This window comes from Mauremys reevesii, linkage group 13 (assembly GCF_016161935.1).
Source record: "Mauremys reevesii isolate NIE-2019 linkage group 13, ASM1616193v1, whole genome shotgun sequence".
In the NCBI taxonomy this organism is placed as follows: Eukaryota; Metazoa; Chordata; order Testudines; family Geoemydidae; genus Mauremys; species Mauremys reevesii.
In genome coordinates, this window is record NC_052635.1 from 12,138,356 (window position 1) to 12,159,778 (window position 21,423).

General features: G+C 45.3%; 2 protein-coding genes across 2 annotated transcripts; one reads left to right on the plus strand and one right to left on the minus strand.

Moving 5' to 3' along the window:
* The first annotated feature begins 1,274 nt into the window (after positions 1–1,274).
* On the plus strand, positions 1,275–2,231 carry LOC120380652 (olfactory receptor 14A16-like). The gene has a single exon (XM_039498568.1). It carries the CDS (start codon positions 1,275–1,277, stop codon positions 2,229–2,231), a length of 957 nt encoding a protein of 318 aa, XP_039354502.1.
* Positions 2,232–18,834: 16,603 nt separating this feature from the next.
* On the minus strand, positions 18,835–19,770 carry LOC120380034 (olfactory receptor 5V1-like). Its single transcript, XM_039497538.1, has one exon. The coding sequence runs from the start codon at positions 19,765–19,767 to the stop codon at positions 18,835–18,837; it is 933 nt and encodes a 310-aa protein (XP_039353472.1). The 5' UTR covers positions 19,768–19,770.
* Between the last annotated feature and the right edge of the window lie 1,653 nt (positions 19,771–21,423).

Here is a 21,423-nt window from a genome sequence, read left to right on the forward strand (position 1 = left end):
AACAATCCTGGGTAATTTTGTATTGTCTGCAAATTTTGCCACCTCATTTATGAATTTGTTTAATAGCACACGTCTGAAGTGCAGATTCTTGAAGAGCCCAGCTATTTACCTCTCTCTGAATATTTATTGCTACCCTTTGTTCCCTATCTTTTAGCAAGTTACTAATCCATGAGAGAACCTTCCCTCTTATCCCATGACTACTTACTTTGCTTAAGAGCTGTAAGTTTGGGACTTTGGATTATGTTACAGTAGCTACCCTGCAGTCATCTGTTCCAGAGGCTGATTGAAGTGTTGGTTTGTTTACCACATTTAGTAGTTTTTCGCAATTTCATATTTGAGTTCCTTCAGATTCTTGGGTGACTACAATCTGGACCTGGAGACTCATTCCTGTTTGTTCCAAAACCTCCTCTATTGACACCTCAGTCTGGGACAGTTCCTCAAATTTGTCACTGAAAAATAATCGCTCTTGTGTGGGAATCTCCCTCACATCCTCTGCAGTGAAGACCAATGCAAATAATTCATTTAGTGTCTCTCCAACGGCCTTGTCTTCCCTGAGAGCTCCTTTTGCATCTTGACTATCCAGCGACCTCACTCATTGTTTGGCAAACTTCCTGTTTCCAAAATACTTAAGAAAAATTGTATCGTTTTTGTGTCTTTTATTAGTTGCTTTTCAATTCTTTTCTGCCCTGCCTAATTCTATTTTTACACTTCTCTTGCCACAAATCAATGTGTAAATAGGTAGCTGGCCATTTATGTGGTGTTGGGGTAGAATCATTACAGGTAAGCTGCCACGTAAGGGGCAAGGTGAGTCAATGTTGAATTTCTCTGGAAAGTGGGAATCACTATTTCAGCATTGCTATCAGTATTAGCCATGTTAGTATTTATATTTCATGCCCAAATTTAGAGCCTTCTGTTTCTCATAATAGGGTACCATATAGGCTAGAAATGTTGGATTTGAATTGTATTTTTTTCCAGCTTTCATACCACATTGGCCAGATCCTCAGATGGTGTAAACTTGCCCGCCTCCCTCAGCTTTAGAGGCGATAATCCAGTATTCACTGATGTGATAATGCATCTCATTAGTGCTCTGACTCACAGGGGTAAGGAGCATTGTCAACTCCTAGTCCTAGGAAGTGACAAGAACTGTGCACCTTTGCCATTCCCATCATGAGATATTATGGAGAGAGAACACATTCATTTTCTCTGTGAGTCTAATTTTGACAATTGCCCTTGTCCTTCCATCCACAGGCAGGACACAGTTTTTGGAGAGGGAAATGTCCAACCAAACCACTGTGACTGAGTTTCTTCTCCTGGGATTCTCTGACGTTCGGGAGCTGCAGATTTTGCACTTTGTGGTGTTTCTGGTGCTTTGCCTGGCAGCCCTGGTGGGGAATCTTCTCCTCATCACAGCTGTAGCCTTTGACCATCACCTTCACACCCCCATGTACTTCTTCCTGATGAATTTGTCCATTCTAGACATTGGCTCCATTTCTGTCCCAGTCATCAAATCTTTGGCCAACTCCCTCATGAACACCAGGTCAATTTCCTATTCTGGATGTGTCGCACAAGTCTTTTTCTTTACATTCTTTACTTCAACAGGTTTTGCCTTACTCACCATCATGGCATATGACCGATATGTCGCCATCTGCCAACCTTTGCACTATGAGAGAGTGAACAATAGGAGACCTTGCATCCAGATGGCAGCCAGTGCCTGGATGAGTATTTTCGTCTACTCTGTACTGCACACTGGGAACACATTTGCAATATCCTTCTGTGGAGGCAACACAGTGGATCAATTTTTCTGTGAAATCCCCCAGCTCCTCAAGCTCGCCTGCTCTGACTCATACCTCAGTGAAGCTGGGGCTATTGCCTTTAGTGTGTGCTTAGGCTTAAGTTTCTTTGTTTTTATAGTTGTGTCATATGTTCAGATCTTCACCAGGTTAATGAAAATCCCCTCTGAGCAGGGCCTGCATAAAGCTCTATCCACCTACCTCCCTCACCTCATTGTGGTCTCATTGTTCTTTTTCACTGTAGCCTTTGCCTACCTGAAACCCATCTACAGCTCAACATCAGGTCTGGATCTCATGATGGCTGTTCTCTATTCTGTGGTGCCTCCAATGATGAATCCGATCATCTACAGCATGAGGAACAAGGAGATCAAAGCTGCACTGAAGAAACTGATAGTGGGGAGGTTATTCACCAAAACCAAAATATCCATCTTTCATCTTTGATCATGATTTCTTTTAGTGTTTCTTTTCAAATATAACCAAATGAAAGCATGATCGTCTCCTTGAGATCATGATTTGAAATCTGCTTGTGCATAAAGGGGCATTTACACCAGTAAAAATGCAGAGTCAAGACAATGGATTAACTGTACCATTTACATCTGTATAAATAAGATCAGAATCTATCTATCTATCTATCTATCTATCTATCTATCCATCTTTTCTGTACTGCCACCCACCATCACACTATCTGAGCATCTTCCATCTAAAATGAATATCCATAATCAAGTTCCCAATGGACTTGATGAGGTCTCTGACCCTTTTCCTTTTGCGGGTATAAATGCTGCTTCTATACCATGGCTTTTGGTTAATTATTTGCTTGTGACAGAGTGTGGTATGATGGTGTCATGTTGTGAACTAGGTTGTAGTATATGTGGAAATATTGTCATGGTGACAGGTCAAGTCTGACCTGGCTCAATGGCAGCTATTGTGCTGCATTCTAATCAGCTGCCCTGCCTGGGAGAGGTCTTTGACACCTCATTGAAGGACCATCATTGAGAGCCCATCAAGACTAGAGTCTGGGGCCATTGATTTTTATTGTGTCTCCGCTACTTGCCCACCCCCAGAGAAAATGATTTTTCTATACAGGGGGCCCACAGGCATGGAAGTCGGAGATGAAACTTCAGAGTTTGAGCCCATGGCCCAGACATTGGGGCCTACTTAACAGTGCGATGCCCCTCTTGTGGCCGCATGGTGCTGTCCATGACCATGTGTAATAAAGACTTTCAGGAGCAAGCTGGCAGAAGGGGAATCTCTCCAACTTGAAACACGGATGAACCCTAGACTCACAGAATCAGTGATTTCAGATTCAGACTCGGGGAGGGGGTGTCTCAGAACTGTCTTGTTTTAAAGATCTGTCAGTCGAGGGCTTATGGCATAAAGTTTCCCTTTGCTACGCCCTTGTTCCTTGCCCTCCTGCCCTGTTCTTCTTAAAGAGGTTCAGCTAGAAGCCAAAAGCGACCACAGGCTCGGTGAAGCTCTGGTGGAGTGTGTGTGAGTGACTGGGGGCTTGGGAGAACTCAGACACTGGTTTTGAGCTCTAAGGAAGCTGGACAATGGCCTCCCACAGCCAATGTAAGGGGATCAGAGTGTTTCCTAGAGCCCCAGAGTGAAAAAAATAAAAAGACTCTACCTAGATGCAGTTACCTTGGAAGTACGTGTTTCTCATTGATTGGGTCCTCTTGCAAGAGACAGGTGACTGGACAGCTGGATAAAGGGCCACGTTCCAGCACCTGGCTTAGCTGCCTTTTGTGTTGTTTTATTTGATCAGTTGGTCAGTTTGGTTTAGTTCTTTTATTTTTGGGGAGTGGGGGGAGGGAAATGATTGTTACATGAAGGTGTAAATATTTGGTCTTGTCTTTGGGAGGTCAATGTGTGAACTCTTTGATGTTTCTTTTTTTTCTGAGTGAGCTGAAGGTTTGCTTTCCACAATAACCAAGGGTTGGCAAGGAGCATCTGCAGCTTTCTGGGTGGCCGAGTTCCTGCTGAAAGGATTATTTGGATGGTGCTGGGATTGTATTGAATTAGTAATGACGTGTTGGGGACCTCGAGCCTTTTGATTATTTTAAACCTAAAATAAAACTCCAGCCACACTCTAATGTATTCCTTTAGATGGAATAAATGGGCTGAAGGTGTTAACATAACCCAGTCACTGTCCAATGCTAAACAGTGTTAAACAAGTTCCGGAGCTTGGTGTCCAGAGACCACAGCCTGCTGCACATCATGGCAAACATACCATTAAAAATTCTGTTAACCTTTTATTAACGATCCAGACAGGAAGGGAAACCAGTTACAGTATTTGAAATGTAAAGTATTAAGTCAGGCTTTCATTTTAGCCACACCCCCTGTTCTCTTTCCCTTTAGCTGGAGGCAGTTTTTAGAAGGAAAACCCCAGCTGTTTGGCAGTCTCTTAGAGGTATCAGAGATGGTAATAACCATCCTTTTGGAGAGAAGAGAAGAAGTTAGTTGAGTTTGGCTGGAGCTGTCATTGTTGCTGTTGTTTTTACTGTCCACCTTGTTTGTCAATCTCTTCAATGGTATCAAAGATGGAAATAACTGTGGTTCCAGGTGGTGGTTGGGATTAATCTGTAGCCGGTAGGGGTGGCTATATCATCTGGGTCCTTCTCTCTTGCCCAGGGTCAGGATGACAAAGGCCTGGGGTCCCAGGAGACAGTAGGAGTGGCAGCCAGGATGGTGAAGCTCATTCCGGAAGCCTCCATCTGTTCTTCTTTTTGTTCTTTCTGTACTTTCCTCACAAAATTTATTTATTTCCTTTAAGACCCAGAAAGGGAGTGATGGATGGAATAGTGTGAGGTAGTGGGGACTTTCCCTTGTTATGTTGTGTGTGAGTCTTACTGTTTTGCATGAATTCTGTGCATGCCTCAGTTTCCCTGTGTATTGCACCAATGTCTAGGTGGTGAGAATAAGGGTGTGTTACTTTTTTGTGGGACTGCTCCAGCTGCCTTCAGGGATGCTATGGCCGCCCCTTCATAACCTGATACCCAGTTCAGGGATGCAACTAGGTGACTCTTGGCTCAGAGAGTGAGACAAAGCCTGGAGGAGGAGCAATGGGTAGGTCAGGGGCCAGGCAGCTGGAAGCGAGTCAGTGTCAGCTGGCTTGGGGTGCAGGGGGAGGACCAGAGTCCTGGCTCTGTGCTCCCCTCCCCCCAAGATGGCTTTGGCTGAAAGTCACTGATTTCTCTGATAACAAGTTTTGTCCAATGCTGTGTTCCTGTCAATTGATAAATCTTCTGTTTTACCAGCTGGCTGAGAGTAATATCTGACTGTGGAGTTGGGGTGCAGGGCCCTCTGGCTTCGCCAGGTACCCGCCTGGGCGGACTCACTGCGAAAGTGTGTGGTGTGAATGCTCTGAGGTCAGACCCAGGAAGTTCGAAGCTGTGTAAGCTTCTTGCCCTGGAGATTGTATGCTCAGAGAGGAGGCTCCCCCAGAGTCCTGACTGGCTTCAGATGGATGACTCCATGACAAATAGTCCATCCCCTCATTATTTTCTCCTCCAGTTAGGCTTAATATCCGGCATACCAATTTTGGCTCATTAAGGTTTCTTTTCAAAGAGAATTGGAGTTCGTTCTTTTATACAATGTTTTTCTATTTCTATCTTCAGAGGTAAAACTTCAATGCTCTCTGGCTGTTATTTTTTCAAATCCTGATGTAAAAGTGTGTTTGTAAACAGAGATGCTCAATCTTTGTTATGATGTACAAATTAATGTGGCTTTTTATTGAAATTAGAAAATAAAGTGAAAATTTTATCAGACATTTTCCAGAGTTTTGGAGGGATAAAAATAAGAAGTAGAAAATTGAATAAATTTACTCTTTGGGTTTTTCATTTCTTCCACTATTTCTCCTCCCATATTTCATTTTTCCTTAGAAAAAGGGAAGAATGTAAAAATAGAGAAAATGCGGAGAGGTAGTAAAAAAACAAACAAAAAAAACAACAAAAAACAACCCCCCCTTCCCGAAAACAAAAAAATATTTATTATAGTTAAAAAGGTGATCAATACTGTTTTTTTAATCAACAGAGTTATTTTCAAAACCTTTGAAATGAAAATGTTTTTTAAATTGTTTTGTAGATTTGTGAAATATTTTGTTCTTCACAATCAGTTTTATATTTCTGTTAAGAAGTTAAATTTGCTAGCACCTGTTAGTAAATATTAATACTTTTACTTCTTTCTTTCTGTGTAGTTGATTCATTTATATATTTGACTATTCTCTAGAATCTTTACCTTCAGCAAAGAGTATGTGTGACAAATCAGATAAACTCAGAATGTGTAGAACATCACAACATATGCTTCTTGAAGAATATTCTTGGGAACGAGGTTGCCTTTTTCCGACAACCTATATAATAATACTGGTATGGTAACTTAGTTTTGGGGAATGAAAACTTCACCTCCCTTCCAGATGCAGGAGAGACACAGATCCATCTTTTAGTCTGTCAACAAAGGGTGGCAATGTATTCTCTTATTTTATGTATTCTCCATAGTGCTGTATTAATCTCTGATTAATAATCTTAGATTAAATAATTCCAGATGAGCCCTTTATTTTGACAATCTTGAGTCATTAACTCAGAGATGCAACAAATTGCTGTTCCACTGTGAAAACAAATTAAGCAAAAAAGACCTACTCTTAATCAAAGGATCTGCAGTCTATTCTATTCTATTCTATTCTATTCTATTCTACTAGTACAGGTGTGTCTATTCTGTTCTACTCAGAGCAGAAACAGGGGGGGTCTATTCTATTCTACTCTAGTCCTAGTCTAGTCTAGCACATAACGGTCTAGCCTATTATATTATAAACTAGTACAGGTGAGTTTATTCTATTATATTCTATTCAACAAGTACAGGTGGGTCTCGTCTATTCTGTTCTAAAGAGGTAAAGGTGGATCTATTCCAAAGTTTTCCAAAGGGATTAAAAAAAATTCACAGGAAATTTCAAATTTCAGGTTTTTTTGTTTTGTTCTAATTGAAAATAAAAACAAATGTGAAATACTGAAATTTCTCGTGAAACAGAAATTTGGAGTGTCCACCAGCTCTATAAATAGACTCAGATTTTCAGACACACCTAGGGGGTCTGGATGCTCAACTTTCCTTAGCAATTAATGGAAATTGGGCATCAAAATTCCCTTGAAAAATGCCTTCCCTAGCCATAGTTTGAGAAAGTCCCAAACATTGGACAGCAGCCTTCTCCTCCTGTTCCCCTCCGTGCACCCTACCTAAGACCTTAGTATAATTGGAGTATCTGTGCCAACCCTTTTCCAGTACTCCATGAAGCAGCAACAATAACCCTGGTTTGAATTCTAGACATGATATTCGTCTTCCTGTTCATACATCATGTGTCCACTCACCTTCAATTATGGACATGTTCCCTGATGCCGTCCTCCTTCTGAGTGAAATCCAAGGCAGTGGTGAATCACTTACAAATCCCTGAATAGCTGAGGCCAAGTGTCATAAACTGGGCTGTTTGTATCCAACCCACTGAGCCAATGTAAAACCACTATTGAGCCCCACCCTCAGGTGATGTCAATCAATGTAGCTGAGTTGGCCTCATGGAGCTGTGCTGATGTTCAAGAGCTGATGAGCCAGTTCATTGATTTTGTTAGTGTTTGTTGGTGTTATTATTAACAGAGCTCCCATAAACTAACCTGATCTCCACCCTCTCAGCCTCCCTTTCTACACCAGGTGAGTTGAGCGTTTAAGAGAGAAGGGGCCCATACCATCTCTACCTCAATAACAGTCTCTCAATGGTGCCTGAAAGGGGGCATCTGGTCTTTTTAAAGCACCATAGAGGAACAGGAAATGGGGGAGGAAGCTGTTTCAGAGCTCAGTAGGCTCCTGCAGGAGACAGACCTTTGACCAAGGAGAGAATCATAGGAGATTAGAGTTGGAAGGGACCTCAAGAGTTCATCTAGTCCAACCCCCTGCTCAAAGCAGGACCAATCCCCAGACAGATTTTTACCCCAGTTCCCTAAATGGCCCCCTCAAGGATTGAACTCACAACCCTGGGTTTAGCAGGCCAATGCTCAAACCACTGAGCTATCCTTCCCGCCCCAAGAGCAGAAGCAGATCCTGGGAAGGGATGAAAAACTGTTCCCAACTTGGAAACATGAAGTTAGACAGAGAGAGAGAGACAACAGGGAGGAGAGGCTGTGTGCAGTTTGAGACTCAGCTGGAAGACTTTTTTGTGCTTATTCTGAATTTTATGTTAATAAGCCAGACCCCAAGGAGGGACACATGAGTCTTAGTGGATTTATTGAGGACCTCCATGGAGGTAAATGGAGGCAGGCACTGCACAGCTATCCCAAGCCACGATGGGGCACTCCAGAGGTCACTGCACTATTTATACACCCTTTTATCCAACTACCCTATCCACATAATTTGTGGATACTGATGTAGTAGAATTTTGTGCTGGGAGGATTTAGTTTCATCCAGGGAGGAGATGGAAAACTGGCACTCCCAGAGGGGCAGAGTTAAGGTTGCAAGAGGAAATCTGCCTTTAGTTTTTCCCTTAACTTCTTTCAAGGGCTGCTTGGGATTTTTCACGTGAGAGATTCTTTCCTTGAAAAATAAGATTTCATCAAAACTGACATTTCTTGCTGGACAGCTTGGAGCCTGGGGGTTGGGCAGACAACATGGGCATCTGGTCAGCGAGGAAGATGAGGAATCCAGCAGCTGTCAAATTGAAGTCAACCAGGAGCCTGCTTGGTGTCCAATGAAAATGTTAATTTAATCTACACATTCAATGAAAAGTTCCCATTCTGTCAAAACAGCATCTTCCAATGGAAAATTGTTCCATAGGCTAAGGTTTGGCCAGCTCCAATCATTATATTTTAACATATTTATCCCACTGATGGGGTGATGTTCAAGTTATTATCAAGGCCACTCAAGAGAAGAAATGAGAATCCAGCCGAGAGGTCTTCAGCTTTTCTGCTCAGCCCATTATGTGAGTAAGACTTTGGGTGCAACATTGCATACCAAGCTATAGCGTCTCGTCTCTTTCCATTAATGATCAATGGGAAATTTGGGTAAACAAGGAAAGAAGGGTTAGGCCCCCAGGACTTCATTGCTTTTAGTGATAAACTATTTATTGCTTCAGATTTACCAGAGCACTCATCCCAGATGAAGCCAACAGCTAACTGATTAGGACACAAGGGGACTTTCTATGGGGCCCTGGGATTTCACCTCTCAGTCTTTATCAAATAGAAGACTGAGAAGTGACTTGATTACAGCATAGATATTCCTTCATGTGGAGAAAGGACCTGGTACTAAAGGGCATTTTTATTTTAGAAGGATAAGAACCAGTGGCTGGAAGCTGAAGCCAGACAAATGCAAATTAGGAATAGGGCAGAAATGTTTAACCATGAGGGTTTGAAGGGGGACACTGACCCCACACTGGCTGGAAAGGGGTTAATGAGGGCCAGGAGCTCAGTCATCCCTACCCTGGTAGACGTATGAGAGGTCAAACCCTGGAGTGAGGAATTAACAGAGGAAAAGCCCAATACAGTAGGGGATGAGCAGGAGAAGGGATGGTTATCCGTGTGCTATCTTGAAGGAAGGCCTAGCTGGTGTCAGAGAAAAGCTATAGATTGCATGGAGCAAGGCTGGTCTGTGGCCAGGGGCTCTCTCTTCTGGATACCAGAGCCTCTTTGGGGCAGATAACCTTGGTGTGGGACTTGTATATTTGCTTTGTTCTCCATAACTAATCCTCTTTCCTTCTGGGTCCTGTGGAGGAGTGGGCCCAAGAAGGGCCTGTGAGAAAGGCCTAGGGAGAGGCCAAGTTAGAAAGTAACCCAGAGAGGAAGCAATGGGTGTGAATATACAGAGCTGAGCTGCTTACTACAGGGTCCCTGGGCTGTAACCCAGAGTAGGGAGCAGGCTGGGGTTCCCCTACCAGCCTCCCAGAGGATGGACATTCTTACGTCTTTGGTTTTACTTGTTAATATGTACAGGAAGCTGTGTGGTCTCATAGCACTGTGAGAACTTTAGTGATTATGTTTCTCAGCAGATGCCACGCCACTTTATAAAGGGAATACAATATTATTCTGATATTTTTCAGATGCAGAAATTGAGGCATGGAATGATGTGCTCAAGGTCACACTGGGTCCGGATTGGAGCCCAGCTCTCCTGACTCCGTCTTGGCCACTACATTAGACAATGCTGAACTGCACAGTGAAACTGGGGATAACTGAGGTACCAACCCAGCTAAAGGGTTTCATGTTAAAGCATCTACAGGGACTTTGATAAAGTTTGTAGGGCAAAGGTCCAAGCGCAGAAATCCCAGACAGCTGGTTTCTCTCTCTATAACCAGATTTAAACATCAACAAAAATAAAGTGACACCTAACTCTCCCACCCTCCCACCCCCAAAATGTATCTGTTTCATGTCATTCTCCACAGGCTACTATTACTGCTTTTTAAAAATTACTTTTCTTGATAGAACCCATGGCAGACACAGAACAGGGAAATCAAACATCCATTGTGGGTTTCATCCTCCCAGGCTTTGGCAATCTCCATGAACGGCAAATTCTTCTCTCCCCGCTGTTTCTAGTGGTCTACATTGTGACCATGGCTGGGAACATCCTCGTTGTACTAGTTGTGGCTGATAAGGACCTTCACACCCCCCATGTATTTCTTCCTGGGGAACTTGTCCTGCCTGGAGACCTGCTACACCTCCACCATCCTGCCCAGGGTGCTGGCCAGTCTCCTGACTGGGGACAGAACCATCTCTGTTAGTGGCTGCCTCATACAATTTGAAATCTTTGGTTCTCTGTTAGCTACAGAATGTTGTCTCTTATCAATGATGTCTTACGATAGGCATTTAGCCATATGCAAACCTCTGCATTATGCAGCCCACATGAATAGTAGATTGTCCTTCCAGCTAGCAGCTGGGTCTTGGCTAAGTGGGTCTGCAGTCAGCACCATCGTAACATATTGTTTATCACAATTGATTTTCTATGGCCCCAGTGAAATTGACCATTTCCATTGTGATTACACCCCGTTGGTAAAACTGTCCTGCGGTGACACCAACCGGATGGTTCATGTGATTTTCCTTCTCTCCTTCATATTCGTTCTTCCTCCATTTCTCTTAACCCTGACATCTTATGTGTGTATCATCTGCACTGTCCTGAGAATCCCTTCCAGCATGGGGAGGGAAAAGGATTTTCCACCTGCTCCTATCACCTCATCATTGTGACAATTTTCTATGGGACCCTGTTCATTGTCTACGAGCTTCCAGACACTGCTGCACTGAACAAAGTGTTCTCCATTCTTCTATAGACTCCTGACTCCCATGGCCGACCCCCTCATCTACAATCTGAAAAACAGAGAGGTCAAGGAGGCCCTGAAAAAAGCTCTTAGTAGGACTATGACTTTTATAACGAATCACTAAGTTTTTTCTAGGTATTTATTGTAAGTTGCAATTAAATATGTATAATAGGAGCTCTTCTGTGACAGTCCCCCATTGATTAAGCTTTCTTGCATCGACACCTCTCAGTATGAAATGCAGTTGTTTACAGCTATTATACTTGTCATCTTCACTCCATTTACTCACATCCTTGTGTCCTAAAGTAACTCCATTGGAGACAATGGGACTGATTCCCTCTTACTCACCCTGGAGCAAATCAGGAGTAAATCCGTTGGAATCAATGGGACTGATTCCTCCTCACTCACCCTGGTGTAAATCAGGAGTAACTCCAATGGAGTCGATGGGGCTGATTCCCTCTTACTCACCCTGATGTAAATCAGGTGTGACTCCACTGGAGTGAATGGGACTTGTGGCGGGTTCCCCCACCCAAGGTGCCACATGGAACTATGGTACCACTGAGCCCCCTGACCCACCAGCCTGGGCTCCATATCACACTGTACTGCTGTGAGAAGGTGACAAGTCCTCCACCCTGCACTTTAACCACCATACATACAGGTAGGGACACACCCAGCTGCAATTACATGCAGGCTCTCTGACCAGCAGGGGCGGCTCTAGGCACCAGCAAAGCAAGCAGCTGCTTGGGGCAGCCCATTTGCAGGGGCGGCAGCCCACAGGGATCCAGCCTGGGAGCTAAGAACCAACAGGGGGCCCTGGGAGCTGTAGTTCCTTGGTTAGCTCCCTGCCTATACAGCCAGCCCTGGAGCAGGGAAAGAACCACATTTCCCAGCATTCCCTTGGCCACTACCAACAGGAAACTGGGAGAGGGAGTATGGTAGCTGAAACATCATGCTGCAGCTTGAGCTCACTGCTAGAGCGGGATGGAACTGTGAATGGGGACAAGTGTGCCCAAGGAGTAGAAGGCTTTGGCCCAGATATCCCCTTCAGAAGACATCCCCAGACTGGCTTAGGGATACTGGTGTGACCTCCCCTTGCAGCCCCCAAAGAAGGAACTGGGGGGGACTAAATGGACAGTGCCCCTCTCTATCTGAAGCCTAGCAAGGGAGGTATGTGGATCCCACTAGAATTTAAAATGAAAAGAAAGGGAGGGGAGGCTCTACTGGAGCTAGGCAGCTTTTCGGACAGTACCAGGCACGTAGGAGGATTTCCACTTCTGAGCCATGGAAGCAGAAATTGACTTTTCCTTTCCAGATTTAGCTAATATTCAGAAAGGGAATCTAGCACCTGCCTTCCAGATTTGAACACCCTCAAAGATCAGGAGTGCTCAAGCTCAATTTGGGCAGCTGTTACTTCATTTTTCCCAAATCAAATATACTGATCCACTGGAATTTGCTGTGGAAAAAGTAGATAAAATTGAGCAAGAAATGTCTTGCTCAAAGACAAAAGCAGACTTCAACTCCCTCAGGGAACTGATGGGCAAGGTCCCCTGGGAGAATAACATGATGGGGAAAGGAGTCGAGGAAAGCTGGTTGTATTTTAAAGCAACCTTATTGAGGTTGCAGGAACAAACCATCCCGATGTGTAGGTAGAAAAGTAAATATGGCAGGCGACCAGCTTGGCTCAACAGTGAAATCCTTGCTCGTCTTAAACACAAAAAAACAGCTTACAAGAAGTGGAAGATTGGACAAATAACCAGGGAGGAGTATAAAAGTATTGCTCAGGCATGCAGGTGTGAAATTAGGAAGGCCAAATCACACTTGGAGTTGCGGCTAGCCGGAGATGTTAGGAGTAACAGGAAGGGTTTCTTCAGATATGTTAGCAACAAGAAGAAAGTCAAGGAAAGTGTGGGACCCTTGCTGAATGAGGGAGGGAACCTAGTGACAGAGGATGTGGAGAAAGCTAGTGTACTCAATGCTTTTTTTGCCTCTGTCTTCACAGACAAGGTCAGCTCCCAGACAGCTGCACTCTGCAGCACGGTATGGGGAGGAGGTGACCAGCTCTCTGTGGGGAAAGAAGTAGTTCGGGACTATTTAGAAAAGCTGGATGAGCACACGTCCATGGGGCCAGATGCGCTGCATCCGAGGGTGCTAAAGGAGTTGGCCGATGAGATTGCAGAGCCATTGGCCATTATCTTTGAAAAATCATGGCGATCAGGGAAGGTCCCAGATGACTGGAAAAAGGCTAATGTAGTGCCCATCTTTAAAAAAGGGAAGAAGGAAGATCCAGGGAACTACAGGCCAGTCAGTCTCACCTCAGTCCCTGGAAAAATCATGGAACAGGTCCTCAAGGAATCCATTCTGAACCACTTAAAGGAGGGGAAAGTGATCAGGAACAGTCAGCTTGGATTCACCAAGGGCAAGTCATGCCTGACTAACCTAATTGCCTTCTATGATGAGATAACCAGCTCTGTGGATGAGGGGAAAGCAGTGGATGTGCTATTTCTGGACTTTAGCAAAACTTTTGATACAGTCTCCCACAGTATTCTTGCCAGCAAGTGAAAGAATTATGGGCTGGATGAATGGACGGTAAGGTGGATAGAAAACTGGCTAGATGGTTGGGCTCAACGGGTAGTGATCAATGGTTCCATGTCTAGTTGGAAGCCGGTATCAAGTGGAGTGCCCCAAGGATCAGTGTTGGGGCCGGTTTTGTTCAATATCTTCATTAACGATCTGGAGGATGGTGTGGACTGCACCCTGAGCAAGTTTGCAGATGACACTAAACTGGGAGGAGTGGTTGATACGCTGGAGGGTAGGGATAGGATACAGAGGGACCTAGACAAATTAGAGGATTGGGCCAAAAGAAATATGATGAGGTTCAACAAGGACAAGTGCAGAGTCCTGCACTTAGGACGGAAGAATCCCATGCACTGCTACAGACTAGGGACCGAATGGCTGGGCAGCAGTTCTGCAGAAAAGGACCTAGGGGTTACGGTGGACGAAAAGCTGAATATGAGTCAACAGTGTGCCCTTGTTGCCAAGAAGGCTAATGGCATTTTGAGTTGTATAAGTAGGGGCATTTCCAGCAGATTGAGGGAAGTGATCATTCCCCTCTATTCAGCACTGGTGAGGCCTCATCTGGAGTACTGTGTCCAGTTTTGGGCCCCACACTACAAGAAGGATGTGGATAAATTGGAGAGAGTCCAGCGGAGGGCAACAAAAATGGTTAGGGGCTGGAACACATGACTTATGAGGAGAGGCTGAGGGAACTGGGATTGTTTAGCCTGCAGAAGAGAAGAATGAGGGGGGATTTGATAGCTGCTTTCAACTACCTGAAAGGGGGTTCCAAAGAGGATGGATCTAGACTGTTCTCAGTGGTAGAAGATGACAGAACAAGGAGTAATGGTCTCAAGTTGCAGAGGGGGAGGTTTAGGTTGGATATTAGGAAAAACTTTTTCACTAGTAGGGTGGTGAAGAACTGAAATGGGTTACCTAGGGAGGTGGTGGAATCTCCTTCCTTAGAGGTTTTTAAGGTCAGGCTTGACAAAGCCCTGGCTGGGATGACTTAGTTGGGTTTGGTCCTGCTTTGAGCAGGGGGTTGGACTAGATGACCTCCTGAGGTCCCTTCCAACCCTGAGATTCTATGATTCTATGAATGCTTCCCAGCGTTTTTTAGGGCTGGAATTGCTATTTTCAACAGCCATTGCCTTTTGTTTGTTTGTTTGTTTGTTTGAAAGGAAGACAGTGATATTGCATTGGCAAATTCCCCATAGAAACAAAGAGTGGAACAAAAGAAGAATAAAGGCATCTTGACTTTTCCTCATTTATGGAGGACAGTCTTACAATATACATCCAGATATCCTCCAATCACACAAGCTGAAAATTGTTCCACTTTACTGCAGCTCTGTACCCATATGGGAACCAATCCTGTCTCTGTTCCATGCACATCCAAAATTCTTGCTGAATGACCCACCCTGGGAGCAAGTCACCAGTGACCCAGGGCTGGGGCAGAAGGAGGGTGCAGGTGGGGGATGGGAGGTAAGAGCCCAGGGCTGGAGCAGCAGAGGTTGCGGGTGGAGTGGGCAGAGCCCAAGGCTGCAGTGGGGCACTGGTGGAGGGGAAGAGGGGTACTGAGAGCTGATGCAGCATGGAAGGGGGTGTGAGCCCAGGCCTGTGGTGCCAGGGGGTGTGGGTGGGGGGGAGAGCCTAGGGCTGGGGCAGCAGGGTGGTGCGGGAAGGGGGAGGCCCAGAGCTGGGGCAGCATGGGGTGCAGGTGGGGGGGGAGTCCAGGGCTGGGGCAGCAGGGGGGTGCAGGGGGGAGCCCAGGGCTGGGGTGAGAGCAGCCAAATTTTATTTTGCTTGGGGCGGCAAAAAACCTAGAGCCGGCCCTGTATTGATGTGAAGCCAGGACTACAAAGGAGCATCTAATCATCTAAGCAGGTTAGGCACCTAACTCCCACTGAATGACCATGGGATTTAGCCCCTGGCTCACTTAGGAGCATTGATAAATCCCAGTAGGTGCCTGTCTCTTTGTAATCCTGACCTATAGATAATGCAGAAGTTGGGCTGGAATCAGGGAACCCTGGGGGAGATCACAGGCTCTGTGCCTAGATCTTCTGAGAACAAGTCTCATTAATTTAATTGTTATTGCACTAGACAGCTTACAAAAATCTCACCCTAAGAGTCAGACCTAAGACAAGATTGCAGGCTTCATGGTTCTTCAACTGCTCACCACAAAATAGGTCAGACCCTTCCCCAGCACTTTGATCAATAGCAAAATATCTGATTCCCCAAATCCGAGTGAACCAAACACAGGGGTTATTCTCCCACAGTCTGGGGCTGTCAAAGGAAAGGCAATTAAGTCCCCACATTTTATTGAAATTCAATGTGAGCTAGATGTCTGGTTCAGACCAGCAAGTGATGCATGCTACAGAGGAAGGTAAAAAATTCCCAGGGTTTCTGGTAATCTGACCTGGTGAAAATTGCTTCCAGACCCCAAACATGGTGATCAGTTAAACCCCATTACTGAAGCATCTGTGTTCCTCATAATCCTTGAATATATGTATTTATTTTGGAGAAACACTTTGTCAAGAGGGACAGAAATGCAGGCCTGTGTCTCTAAGAGGGGACAGCTGAGGAGCTGGAAGCCCTTGTAGAATCATGGCAGGGAAAAAGAGGTGTATTTTGTGCTATGACATAGATGGTATAAGAAGTGGGATCTGAGCCTACACCGGAGGCCTTTGATCTTTAAATTCATGGAACATGTAAGAACTAGACAATGGTCCTTTCCTCAGGTCATAGCTGCAGGAGGTTGGTGTTGGCATAACTGGGTTGAGGAGGAATTTGTATTCACCTCTGCTGAAGTATTTCCCAGGAAATTCACTTCACCCGTATTGTCCAAAAGGACTATGCTTTCCTGTCACATCATTCAATATAGTCCTTAGATCACCCAGGCTCACAATAATACATCACCTTTACATTTAATACAATGGACTCCAGAGATACTTAAACTTAATTCAAGTTGTTTTCAAGGATATTGCAGGAAATTTTCATCTCTTTCCCAATCAATTATTAAACAACATTATCAATTGAAAGAAAAGAAAAGATAAAAAATAATATTAGCTAGACAAAAAGACTGGCAACCTGGTAAGTATTATTAGTGGTATTACTATTAAATCTATATTAACATAATATCATGCAAAGACATTAATATCATTAGGTTTGTGGCATTATGATTTATGTACTGATTGCATTTTCTTATTTCCTTAGCATTGACTACATGTTCCCTCTTCCCTGAAACACAGACATGGTGTTTAATCCTGTTGAGCTCAATGGCAAAGACTTACGGACTTCATGGGTGGGAAATCAGAGCCATGAAGTCAGCCCCTGCCCCACAAGAGCTCCCAATTGATAACACAGACCCTTAACAGACAAGATGTCTTATTTGGGGAAGCCCCAATGTAGTATCATTGTTGGGTTTGTCAGCACAATGCAATTGTAAACACTTATTGATATTAATGATGATTAAGGCTCCATGTTTGTCATGGAGGTCACGGATTCTGGCACCTTTTGTGACCTCCGTGACTTCTGCAGTGGCCTGTGTGGTTGACCCCAGAGTCCCCTGAGCAGCTCGGCAGCCTCTGGGCCAGTCACATCAGCTGCTGCTGAGGCAATCTTGGGCCCTCCCAGCCCTGAGCAGCAGGAGTTTGGGTAGGGGAGGGGCTCAGGGCTGGGGGTTGGTGTGTGTGGGATGTGTGGGGTATCTGGGGGGGGGATCCCTGGAAGGGCAACAGGAACTCAGCGCGTAGCTCCACGTGCTGCCTCTGCCTGTGTTTCCCAGCCTATGGGAGCTGCAGACCTGGGGCTTGGGGTGGAGCAGAGGCAGCACGTGAACCTAGGAGCTGGAGGTCGCCACTTCCCAGGAGCCAAGTAGGGAGGTCGCCGCTTCTCAGGAGCACCCCCATTATCCTCTCTCCAGTACCCCCAACTCCTGGCCCAGGTTTTATTTAGGGGTATATAGTAAAAGCCATGGACAGGACTGGCCGTGAATTTTTGTTTACTGCCCATGACCTGTCCATTACTTTTACTAAAAATACCTATGAGTAAAACATAGCCTTAATGATGATTGATTTTTGTGCTCCTGCATTGTGATGGGGGATCCACCCCAGACAAGATCTGAGCAGGTTGAAAATGTCCAATTGAACTTATAGGCTGTACTTGGAGGAGAGTCATGGCCACATAAAGTTTAATTGATGTTGAAGCCCAGCTGGTTAGGGCCAGGCTGGGCATGTACAAATCCATGAAGCTGAGAGCAAGAGGGGGCTGTAGGAGGAGCTCTGCAGCCATTCCCCATAGAGAAAGGAAGTTGGCTAGGGACAAGGGGGAGTTCTAGGGGGAGAGTGAGCCCCCAGGATCCTGTCCTGGACTATGTAGTTTGGTGAGAAGCTGAGAGGGGTGAAGTAGCCACTGTGAGTGGAGGAAGCTCAGACTGGTGAACCCAGAGGTGGGCCAGGAGATAGAGAGGTGAAGTAGGATCAATCCCAGGCTAACAGCAACAGGATCTGAGATTGAGCAGACTGTGGTTGCAGGTCGTAGGGTCCCTGGGCTGCGTCCCAGAGTAGTGGTGGGCCCAGATTTCCCTACCATCAATTAGGAAAGTGGTTCCAGACATAGGTGTGGACTGGAAGACTGCCTGACATGGCATACGGACAGCTTGTCCAGTGCGTCTTTGACATCCTAGAAGGGGAAAACTAAACAGTGACCTGACCATCATGACAGAGGTCCATGTTATGAAGAGGGAACTCCCAGAGAGAGAGAGAGAGAGAGGGGCCAAGGTGTAAGCATCCACCGGGAAGGAATCCCAGTCCGGGTGAGAGCTAATCCCCAAACCCAGCCACAAGGAAGTGGCCTAGTGGTGAGTGTACTCTGTTACTTACATATTTTGAATTTGATCTCTTATATCTATGTAAGTGACCCTTGGGAGGAAGTGCTTGTGGTGGTCATATGCATGGAATTAATATAATCTTTTAAAATCTGGTCCCTAAATTTCAAATCACTTCTGAAAATCCCATTGGTTGTTTTAATGCCTTTGGAAACATCACCCTGATTGACTCACCCAACGTCACACATGAAGGCTGTGGTGGTGTCAAGAACTGAACCCTCTTCTGCAATGAGCCAACCCAGTACCCCACCCAATGGGCCATGCTTTCCCTGCCCTCTATTACTGTTTCTAAAGGAGAAGGGACATGCTTGGAAATGCTGCCCTTGATGGAGTGGAAAATCTCAGCCTCTGTTTCCACTCATAAGTTTTTTAAAGGCCTCCTTCACCTCCTTGTTCCGCAAGCTGTAGATGAGGGGATTGACAAGGGGAGTGACCATAGTGTACAGAGCAGCCACAGCTTTGTCTCTGTCCAGATAAGCGGCGGGGGGCCGGACGTAGGTGTAGATCACGGTGCTATAAAAAAGCGTCACCACCATCACATGAGAGGAGCAGGTAGAGAAGGCCTTGCGCTTCCCTGCAGCAGACCGGATTTTCAGGACAGAAGAGACAATGTAGACATAGGAGAGGAGGGTGAGAAGAAAGCAGCCTATGCCCAGGAACACATCCGTCACCAGGGCCAAGGTTTGGTTGTAGCTTGTGTTGCTGCAAGACAGCTGCAGCAGTGGTGGTAGCTCACAGAAGAAGTGGTTGATAATGTTGGGCCCACAGAAGGACAAGCGGAGCAAGGAAAGAGTATGTGGCAGAGAGATTAGGAAGCCCGATGCCCATATGCCTACTGCCAGGCGGCAGCAGGTCTTCCAACTCATGACAAGGGAGTAGCGCAAGGGGTGGCAAATGGCCACATAGCGGTCGAAAGCCATGCCAGTCAGCAGCAACAGCTCCGTTGCCAGGAAGGCGGTGAAGAAGTACATCTGTGCCAGACAGCCTTGGAAAGAGATAACCTTCTTTTGGGCCAGCAAGTTCTTCAGCATCTGTGGCACGGTTGAGGTCACGCAGCCAATGTCCAGCAGGGAGAGGTTGACTAGGAAGAAGTACATGGGGGTGTGGAGTCCAGGCTGCGAACAGATGACTGTGATGATGGAGACGTTCCCAAGCAGGGCAGCGGCATAGGCAGATGCAAAGGCAACAAATAGTATCAGCTGCACCTGAGGGTGGTCAGAAAAACCCAGCAGAATAAACTCGGACACATCTGTTTGGTTCCTTGCATCTGCCATCCTGATAATCGTGATCCTACAAGGCTGGCCAATCGGCTTGAGTGCGTGATTGATTTCTGCCAATGGAAGTCCCTTTTTGGAAATTCCAGGGGTGTAATTTCCATCCAGACATTGCCAATTAACACAGTTGGATCCACATACGCATACCTTAGTTCACTGCATGGTTCCTTTTCCTGTAGAACTAAAATCAGAATCCTTTGTATTAAATAATTTGTTGTCCCTCATTGGAGTGTAGAATTTCTACAAAACACATCCCTGAGCTGGCTGTAAAAATCAATGCACTGACATTTCTCCTTACTGTTATACAATATTATAGGATTTTATAAGTGAATAGCAAGATTCTATAATATAATTTCACATTCCGATACCTGTTTCTATGCGATAATATTGATAGGTGTCCTGGGCTGGACATACATGTCCTTTTGTCTAAAAAGACTCATCTCTTCAAAAGAATCTAAGGAAGTGAGATGTGTAAGTACTACTTTATTTCAATGTGAGTTCAGAGCTTTAAGAGCCCTGTAAAAGGAAGATGGGGTGGTTGAGTAGCCATTGTAACAAACTACTAAAGGAAGTAGTGCAGTCTCCATCTCTGGATGACTTCAGATCCAGACTGGATGCCTTTCTGGAAGATATCCTTTAGCCACACAGCTTAATGCAGAGGCATAACTGGGTGGGATGTAAGGGCCTGTGATACACAGAAAGTCAAATTACATAATCTATTGATCCATTCTAGCCTTTACCTAGAGAGAGAGAGAGAGAGAGAGAGAGAGAAGTGTTATTTTCCCCTTCACACAACATAGGAGCTTGGGTCACCCAACGAAATTAGTAGGCAGCAGGTTTAAAAAAATCTTAAGAAAGTATTTCTTAACACAACTCACAAGTCAAACTGTGGAACTCATTGCCAGGGGATGTTATGAAGGCCAAAAGTATAACTGGGTTAAAAAAAGAATTAAGTAAATTCATGGAGGATAGGTCCCTCAATGGATGTTAGTCAGGAATGCACCCCTGTGCTCCGCGTGTCCCTAAACTGCCAACTTCCAGAAGAGGGAACAGGACCACAGGATCACATGAAATTGCCATGTTCTGTTCATTCCCTCTCAAACATCTGGCACCAGCGACTGTTGGAAGAGAAGATACAGGGCTAGATGGACCATTGTTGTGACTCATTGTGGTTGTTCTTATGTTCTTATTAATAGATTATCTATTTCCCTGGCACTGCACCATTATATGAAAGGGTATTCCCTGGTACATCCACACTGCGAGTGGCAGCAATTCTCAAGTTGACAGACTTGGTCTCACGAGGCTTGTGCTAGGGTGCTAAAATTAGCCATGTGCATGTTGCAGCTCAGACAGGAGCTTGGGGTCTGAAACCTGGTGAGGGAGGGAGGCGATTCAGGCTCTGAGATTTGCTCCGGGGGCTGCCGCTCACTGTGCAGAGCTGCAGGAGATGAGTCTGTTAGTGATTGTTATGACACAGCTTTTGGCAGCACTTAGCAATAGTATCAAGAGGGGAATCATCTTGGGTGCAGTTTGCAAAAGCCCTTAGGAGATGTAGTTGCACAAATCCCACTGACTTTCAATGGGATTTTGCTCCTAAGTCTTAAACTCTTTTGAGAAGCTGATCCCTTGGCCTTCAAGAAGGCAAGAAGTCAGGAC

What these genes read in the sequence shown, in the direction of transcription:
- LOC120380652 (XM_039498568.1), top strand. Translation starts at nt 1,275, where the DNA reads ATGTCCAACCAAACCACTGTGACTGAGTTTCTTCTCCTGGGATTCTCT.
- LOC120380034 (XM_039497538.1), bottom strand. Translation starts at nt 19,767, where the DNA reads ATGGCAGATGCAAGGAACCAAACAGATGTGTCCGAGTTTATTCTGCTG.